General features: G+C 40.9%; 1 protein-coding gene across 1 annotated transcript; it reads right to left on the bottom strand.

The window, feature by feature from the left end:
- Positions 1 to 1560: 1560 nt before the first annotated feature.
- On the bottom strand, positions 1561 to 9322 carry COQ5 (coenzyme Q5, methyltransferase). Its single transcript, XM_060249783.1, has 7 exons — positions 9085 to 9322; positions 7995 to 8144; positions 6971 to 7195; positions 5890 to 5996; positions 4455 to 4543; positions 2438 to 2549; positions 1561 to 2354 (listed from the first exon to the last, which is right to left on the bottom strand). Exons 1-7 carry the CDS (start codon positions 9254 to 9256, stop codon positions 2253 to 2255), a joined length of 957 nt encoding a protein of 318 aa, XP_060105766.1. The 5' UTR covers positions 9257 to 9322; the 3' UTR covers positions 1561 to 2252.
- Between the last annotated feature and the right edge of the window lie 222 nt (positions 9323 to 9544).

Below are 9544 nucleotides of genomic sequence, written 5' to 3'. Positions count from 1 at the left end.
CCTTTCAGAATTAAGAGCCCACCTCACGTTTCCACTAGCTTTTGCATCTCTGGATTTAACAGCTTCAGCTTTATCAAGCTTGATGTTCATTCTGAAGCTTAATAAGATTAATGTCCTGTGCTTGCTGCTGAGCTACTGTTTTTCTCAAATACTGACATTTCATAGGGTGGTCAGGTGTTACTGTTGTTCTGGCACACAATATTTCATTTCGTGGAGATGTAGATATTAATCTCAGATAGCAAAGGTATAAACTGCAGATGGAGTTTGTGCACATTTTTTCACTGGTGTAGTTTGCTGTAGGTTCAACACTAGTACCTTTCGGCTTGGCTAAACTCTTACAAGCATCTCAGTGGCATCAAAACAAGAAAAGGACTCTTCTCAGTTGCTGTTACCTAGCCAGCTGAAATATGAGCTTTAAATAAGACCCACCAAAGGTATGCCCTTAGAGAGCAGTGCAAACAAGATGTCTTGTGTCTGCTGATATGCTGGTTGCCAGCACCAGTGACTGGATTAGCCACTGATTTTCCAAGCTAACTGCAACACTATTTTTAAAGTGTCATCTGCTAAGATCATATAATTTGTGCTAGTGATTCTCCTCTCCCTTTCCAGGATCTAGATGACCAGGATACTGGCATCTCTTCACAAATAGGGAGACAGCTTTGCAAGCTGTTGACTCCTGAGCTATTGGATCTTGAATTCCATGTGCTGTTTCCCAGGACTGCACCGCTTACATAGATTTGCAGTTTTCAAACTCCAGCTGGTTAAAGACAGAAGTTGTCTGAATTCATGTGCATATGGATATAAGAAGCCATAGGAACACTGATCTTCCTGACTTTCCATTCCTTTGGGCTTTTTAGCCTCATGAACTTTATATTTGGAGGTGAAGGACCCATCCAGCAAAGAATATCCACATGGGTTGAGAGCCTACAGTGGGGAAGGTAGAGCACTACCTGGAGTTCTGCTCATGGAAAAGGGAATAATTGCATCCTTCTCGTGGCTATTCCAGATGGGTCCTGTTTCCTCAAGAACAAACTTTCCAGCAACTAGAATGTGTGTGGGGGGGGGGGAGAGTGGGGAATATCAGTGCCTTCCCCTTGTGAGACCACAGGATCTGACCTAATGTCTTTTATGGATTTGTCAGAAACTGTATGGTGCCTGCATTTGGTACTGCAAACTAGTTTGTGTTAAGGAGTGTTGTCTGTACCACATTAAACTGATACAAAATTAATTCCTTTAAGTCTACATAGATAATGGCCTACTGCCTGGAAAATGTCACTTTGTGTGTGGAATTACCTTTGAGCACAGTTATGTAGATGAGACTTACCTGTTCAGTATATACATTAATATGGGAATCCTCATGATAATGAAAATCCATCAGCACTGGAAAACCAATTGATTGGGGGGGGGGGGGGGGTAAGAAATACATTTTTAAGAGCTCAGACAGTATCTTTCTATGTTTAATTGGAATGGCTACTTCCAGTGATAGCTGCTATGTACTAAGGGCCCCAACTGCCCTTGCTTGCTATATGGAATCATTTAATAGAAAAAACACCCATCTTCTAGAAATGAAATATTTCAGTTTTATTTAAAAGCTTGTGCATTGGAAGATTTCATGGGCATTACAAAAAGTCTTCCTATCCCATGTGAAGTACGTAGTTATATAGCAGTTATGCCATCCAAGGTTCCATAATGGTTTCTCTATTATACTGAAACTACTTCAAGAAGAAGCCTGACATTTAAACTTGCATATCTGCTGTTACTAATTCTGGGCAAAGGGCTGAAGCTGTGATCTAAATCACAAGCATTCCTGTTCAGTGAACAACTTACTGTGAAGTAGCAGGCAAGAGGTTTCTTCCACAACCTTAGAGTCAGATAAGAGACCTGTTAGCACACTATACCAGAGTTAGGTTCAGGAAATCCAGACTTTTAATTTTAACACTAGTATCTCGTTTTCCACCTAGTTTCATATGATTGAAGAACAGAAAAACCAGGGCTTGTAATATTTTTGTGCTATAAATGGGTTAAATATATATCAACTGTCAAAAGTCCCTGGTTCAATAAATGCAAGTCTCATATCATTACTGGACAGAATGAAAAGATGCCTTAAATAGCTACAGCTGACTTTCGTAAAAAAATGCACCCAAAAAACTTTGTTCTGAGTCTTTAAATATAGGTTCTTCAGAGAGACTAATTTCTTTTCATGAATCTGTTTTGATGACGTATTTTCTATCAGGAAATGCTTTTCTTGAAGGTCACAGCTTGAAGCCAGAATGAATGGCCACGATGCCTGAACTCAAGTTTCGATATTCCACCTTCAGGAAGCCCATGTCTTCCATCAGTTCCTTCAGTTCCTCCTGAAATGCAGCAGTAGCATTTTAAGTGATCATAAATGAATTCCTTACTTTCTTATCTGGGAGACAGTAAAATACTTTCTTACCTGGGTCAGAAAACACCTGATGCTTTCTACAAGGTACTGGTATGCTTTCCAGTCACCAGCAATCACCTCACCCAGCACGGGGATAACTTGGAAACTATACAGATCATAGAGACTGTAAAAGTAGATTAATGTAAATGCATCTATTTCCTACATAAGTCAGAGCATCTTAACCAAACACCAGGGCATCAAATTCAATCTGCAAGGCCTACGTTCAAGATGTACATTTGTGGTTAGGGTTGTCTCATCTACTTTCAAGAAGGACTGCAAGAATTAACTCTCTTTTCAACACAGATATACCAATCGCTACAGGGCACTTTCTCCCTTTAGCTTCTCAAGAATTTACTTAATCTTTTGTACTGGGTTGAAACATACCTACTGTCCATAAAAGATCACAAAGACAATTTAAACATCTAGGCCAGCTGACTGATGCAAGATGAAATGGAGTGATCACTGAATACACGTATTCCAGAAGAAGCATCAAGTGGCAGGGTACAAGGCCTCTTTCCAACCCCCTTATGTCCAAATTCATACAACAGGTTGACTTCACCTTGCTGCAAAGTACAAATTTTCTACTTGGAACTGAACTAGGTCCTGACAAGGAGCATTCTTATAGTTCCCTTAAACATCCTGCCTTCTAAAAGAACCATTTGCTCTGATAACCATTGTCATTACCCAAAGGTTTTTTTGGTACTGGGGTGGTTTTTTTCTAACTTAGAATTAGTGAATTTTCTTCATGGGCAAGGTGGTTCTCTGGTAAGTTTCAATTTAACGCCCAAGAGTGAGTCTGTTTTCTCCAGGCCACTGGAAGCACAAGACCCCATCCAGTTAATCAAAGACACATTTACTAGTAGAAGTTTGGGGTGGGGGGTGGGGTGGATGGGATATCGAATGGACTAGCAGTTCCAAGAGACTAGCAGTAACGTCCTACAAACAATTTCTTGAGAGTATAGGAGTAAGCACCATTAAATGGAACTGACTAGGATTCTGAGCAAACCTGCTTAGGACTATTCTCCAGATCAGATTTTAAAAGCATCTAAATTTACTTTGTCTGAAAGGCTTAAAATTTGCACTATACTAGCCTACCACAATTGAGGTAAGTAGCCTTCTGTGGGTATTATGGGTCATTTGATGGGGAAGAGGGAGAACTATATCTGTGTCTTAAGTTAATCTAGTCATTCTACAAGGCTGTGACCTAGGCTTTTGGTTTTATAAAAACCTGATAATATGTTGCCTGAAGAAAGATTCTATGGAGCTACCATTAGATTTTTGGTCTAACCAGGAGTCCACCCTTAGATGGCACTGCTTTTATACGTTCCAAAAGATCCAGAATACGCTGAAGAAAACAGTGGAGAAAAATAAATTCCTTACTATTAATTTCAATTCTCCATGACTGATACAACCGCTTTATTTTAAGGCTTCATTTGTTTCCTATGTTTGGCATCCCGCCCCCCCCCCCAATTGTTAAAAGGGGATCTGCTCTTTAAGTACAGTCAGGGAAGGCAGGGAGTCCCCACTCTGAGAAGTTCGGACCCTGGTTCCTGTCTCAAGGGGAATACAATAACTGCCAACAGGTTTCCTTTAAAAAAACCCCACCTGTGTTCCATTTTATTTTTAACTTTTCTGAAACTTTGGGAAGGGACAAGACATAAACAGCATTAAGTAAATAAATAGAAACAGACTTGGGAAGGGGCAAGACAGAAACTGTATTAATAAATGGAAACATTTTGTAGGATCTCCACAACATTTTACTCTATTGGGCAAACACTGTTTGCTCAAGGTGGGTAGCTAAATTAAGTCTGTAGCAGCACAGCAAAAATTGAGTCCAGTACCACCTTAAAGACCAACAAAATTTTTCAGCGTATAAACTTTCTTGAGTCAATGCTGTATCCAATAAAGAGCTTTGACTCAAGAAAGCTTATGTGCCAGGAAATTTTGTTTTAAAGGTGCTACTAGACTTAAATATTATTTGTTCGAGGTAATAAAAGATTATATTAAAGAACATATGAAAAAATCCAACCTGGAAACCAGGGAATTGTTGACATGACTAAATTCCAGACACAGAAACCGCCCTCCTGGTTTCAAGACACGATAGGCCTCCTGTAGTGCCTAAAACAAGACCAGTACATAGCAGTGGTTTTTAGCTGGGATCTGATGAAGGCTGCCTCTCCCCCAGGAAGCATTTAGAATTTTAGGCAGCTTCTTGCAACAGCATCTAGAAAGGCACTGGAAAAGAGCGGGTGTTTTTTTTTGGGGGGGGGGGTAGATTAATAATGTCCATCCACTCTGAAGATAAAATCCCAAATTTCTCTTCAAGACCCTTACAGAATGGCACACAACAAACAGGAATCAAACGAAGCATTAAAGACTTAACTAATGGTATCAGGCTTAAGGGTCTTAAATTACATATAAAGATCATTATAATGCAGAACCCCCAAAACTTTTTCAGCCTGCAGGCACTTTTGGAATTCTGATAAAGGATAGTAGGTACAACCACAAAATGGTTGCCACAGAAGGCAGAGCCAACCACAAAATGTCAGGGAATGAAGGTATGTACCTCTTCAACATTTCAGACAAGCTTTGCTTCACAGGATTTGTTTTAAAAGAACATACTGTCTTAAAGTCAAGATCCTTGTACTGTGTTGATAGCTGCTGCAAAAGCAATATTTTTAGAAATCTACACAGCCAACCAGATCTCCAATGGCCAATAAAAGTCTTGCTAGGCAAAAGCCCTATCTGGTACATCCACATCTAAAAATACTTGGTGAGCACCGAGAAAGGTGTCTGTGGGTACCATGGCAGCAGTGGGCACCATGTTAGGCACGCCAATGTATGTGCATATAAAGAATATAACCTTTATTAATAAAGACTGTCCGCTGTGCTGATTTTACACTGGTTTTTTAAAATGTATTGGTTATCATTTGATAATGTGGCATAGCTGATGGGCTACAGAAGTTCTTAACCATTGCTATAAAACTTCACATGATTTCATTCTGAGCTAATTGAATATTTTGGAGCAAATTTTAATCAGTTTACTATATCCTTGGGCTAGCTTTAAGATTCTAACTAGCATATACCTGCTGTCTTCATTGAGTATCAGAATGATTATCAGTTTTTTTGAGCAACAGGGTCGGCGGAAGCAAAATGCCACTATTTGAGGGTATGCAGGTTACCCTATACCTGTTTCCAAACTACATTCATCCATTTTCCTTCTTCATTTAATACAACACTATCTATTACTGTCATTTAGCAAGAGAAGCCCCAGTAGTTAACTGGAACCTCCGAGGTAAGAAGCAATATACCCTTTCATAGCACATAGTAGGAAAAACAAGAACATTAACATCAACTGCCAAGGGCATCTGTCTGGCAACTGCTAGAGACAAAATACTGACCTAGATGGATTTTGGTCTGATCCAGCAGCGCTCTTTGTTTCAACAATTCGTATCCATGCTTACCTGGTCAATATGAGTTACGTTTCGAATACCAAAGGCAATTGTGTAAACATCAAAACTGTCATTATTGAAGGGCAGTTCTTCTGCATTCCCAAGCACCCAGGACAATCCTTTGAAATAACAGAAGGAATCGCTCAGTGTCATATTCCCAAATAATCTCAGAAAGGACCTCCCATCAAAGACAGTCTTGTATGAATTGTCAGATACACTAGATCAACTATTGGTTATGGTGTATTCAACTGGATGGCATCCTTTTCTTGCTTCTTGTTTCTAACATGCCAAGAGTGCCATCTGATATTAGCCACATCCTGTGTCCACAGAAGCTAGCAAAGCATTCTTTTTACAGGGTGCTGATGAAGAGGCCATGTTGTATTATTTTGGATAGATCTTAATAAAAACTATTACATGGCTTTTGGGTATTCTGGAGTTTGCTATGGACCAACAGGGCTATCTGCTTTTCAAGTCTTCTGTGAAAAAATCACGAGTCTCTCACATGTCTGAAGGCAAGTTTCAAGAGCTAATTCAATCACTGTTCATAAACCAAAATATTTCAGCTTTATATAATCTTGAGCTTGCTTGCATCCTGCAAAGTTCTCCATAGTTACACCTTCCTGTAATATTATTGTGCCTGCGTGAGTGCAGAAGTTCTCCAGGTCAACCCCTTGGTATCACTATCCTTTATTAACTTTATTTCTGATTTCATTCTTTCAAGGTTTGGAGAGCACTGCATTACTTTATCAGTGGACCTCTTTTGCTGCAGTGAGGAGGGGGGAATAAGATGAAATCAGTTCCAACTTTTCCCACCGCTGAGGCAGTTAACGCATAGGACCAAGAGGCACAAAAAAGGAGGGGTGAGTTTGCTGCATTCCCCTTCTTCACTGCAGCTCCCCACACCTTGCTGCATTTGGTACAATAGGCTCCTGTAATCCTCTGGCCTTTCAGAAGACTTAGGGGACCACTGGAGGAAAGAGAAGTCTACCTCTACAAGTGCCTGGAGCTCATTTCAGAGGATTCAATTGCATGGTGATGCACACACATGGTTGCCCATTGTTCAAATTCCACTGCAGAAGTTACAGTCCATTACCTTCAGAATAGCCAAGGCGTTGTGATTGCTGCTTTCCAACCTTCAACATCTCCTTGTTAATGTCACAGACCACCACATGGGAGCCCCCCAATGGTTTATGCTCCTCTTCCTGGTAAAGTTTGGTAATTTCCTGCCATGATAAATTCTGATGTGTTCTCAGCTTCTGTCGGACCTGGTGCTCCCGCTGGGAACGAACATAATTGATAAATCGAAAGGCGATGTCACCTGCATTTGTTGTGAAAGGAAGATTCACAATGTAGGATCTCCCCTGAAATTAAATGTTCACGCATTTAAGGATACAGAATGGAAAGCATGTTCACTTACCATGAATATCCCCTCTCAGTGGTCCTAAAGTAAGGTAGTCTTCAATAACAGAAGGAGTTAATTCTCATTACTGAAGATTGCCCCACCCTGGACCACCAAAGAAACAAATCTAGGCATTTATGTATTGCATTTGTTCATTTACTAATTTATTCATCTCAATTTACACTGTGACCTATTCCAAAAATCAGAATGGGAAACAAATATCTAACTCAGAAGCTACAGTTTGTCCATAATGTTGCAAAAACAGATCATGTTCAGCCAATATTGTCACAGCAGCACTGGATGCCAGTGTATTTTCAGTCTCGGTACATAGCTATGGCATTACTTTTCCTTCCTGAAGTCATGCAAAATCTTGGATTAGGAAATTCCATGGCTATCCCACCTCCTCGGGCTTTAGATTCTATGAAGCTAGTGGTCCTAACACTTCATTTAATCTACAAACTAACTCAACTAACCTTAGCATGGTTCACACTTGTGATTGCATTCTTTCTTACTGCTGTAATCTGTTCTTTCTTATAAATATAATAAAAATGTCTTATCCTAACAAACACACTGGAATGCAACATTTTCTAATATATCTTTTAAACTGGGATAGTCTGCACAGCACATTTAATGCTAAGAGTTGCATATTCAACTTCCACTTAGTTTCAAGCTAAGAATCAACACTCATTAATAAGCCTAGAGTTGTTTTTAGGCTTACCTGTCCCTCCAGCAACATCAAGCAACTGGGTTCCTGGACATGGGTTCATTTGGTGCAAGAAGATGTCTTTCCAGATTCGATGGACACCCAGACTCATTGAATCATTCATTATATCATACTTCTTAGCCACATTTTCAAAAACCTGGTAAACTGAAATAAATCTTTTTTTTAAAAGTGGTAGACTAGACAAGTCCCACCCTCATCAGACACACTTGTTACACTGGATTCCATTCCCCCTTTCCACTTGCAACAGAAGCTCTGTGGATCCAGCAGGGCAATTTCAACTACTTCTTCAATGCAGTTGCCCATTTTGCAAGGGGTCCATGTAGGACCCAAACACTCTGCACCATGGCTTCCAGGAAAGATCTACATGTGCCAGCACCTTCCAACTTTGCTGCATAGGATCAAACCCAATGCTCACACTGCTAAATACAAAGAAAGCAGAGCACTTCTCCACACATGAAAATATTAACTTGGAAGAAAGTGTGTCAGGAGCTTGCCACCATCTTCCAGCATTTCATCCTCATCTGAGATCACTAAAACATCTGCTGTGAAATTTCTGGCTCAGATCCTCAGTTCTCATTCTTTACTGAAACAAAGCTTATATATGCATGATTGTAGTTAATAGAAATTCTTCTATTAATCTCATTTCTGTATTTATCCTCAAACTATTGTCAAACATGTATTTATTTTGTTATTTCATTTATACCCTACCTTTCTCTCCAGTGGGGACCCTAAGTTAAAGAATTCCCCTCTCCTCCATTTTATCCTCACAACAACCAAGGTTAGGTTGAGAGTGTGTGAGTGGCCCAAGATCACCCAGCAAGCTTATATTCCAGAATGATTCTAACCTAGGACTCCCAGATCCCGTTCCGGTAATATTAGCACTACATCTTCTCAGGTCAGGAGCCTAGACTGTTGACTTATGCAATTCTGTAAAGCGCCATAAAATACCAGAAGCCCCTGGCCCTGACCATATAAGAAATGCAATATAAAACCTACAGGAGACATCAGGCGTCTGAAAAACCGCCCTTCCTATCTTGGATGGGACATGCGCCTCCCCACGATTCATCACCCCGGGCCGGCTCACCCTTCTCTCCCTTCTCTTCCTCAGACACAGTCTGGAACCCAAAGTTCGTCTTCGCGTCAGTTGCCGCGCGCCCCCCTCCGCTGCACAGCCGTCGTCCCCACCCAAGCAGCAACCGTTGATCCCGGCAACCTTGCAGAACCCTGCAAAAAGCAACTGCCCTGCAGGTAGCCATCTTGATTTATCCCGCGTCAATGACGCCCTTTCCACCACACAGGGCCCTGACAGGGTGGAAAACCGCATGCGCCCTCACCACAGTTCGCTTTAGATAGCAGCGCTGCGCCGTGATCGGCAACGCCATCAAAATGCCCCTTTTGTTATTCGATAACGGGATGATTTACGACGGTTCCTCCGTCTGCTGACATATTTGCTGGACTACTGTTGTTGACTAGCTTATTCTGTTTGAGCGCACAGCCTTCCTAGTCTTTTTGCGTCGAAAGTGTGCTGAAGAGAGCGCATGTGC

The sequence above is a fragment of the Heteronotia binoei genome, chromosome 11, assembly GCF_032191835.1.
Source record: "Heteronotia binoei isolate CCM8104 ecotype False Entrance Well chromosome 11, APGP_CSIRO_Hbin_v1, whole genome shotgun sequence".
NCBI lineage: Eukaryota > Metazoa > Chordata > Lepidosauria > Squamata > Gekkonidae > Heteronotia > Heteronotia binoei.
Note: the sequence above shows the minus strand (reverse complement) of the source record. Positions and strands in the feature narration are given on the sequence as shown.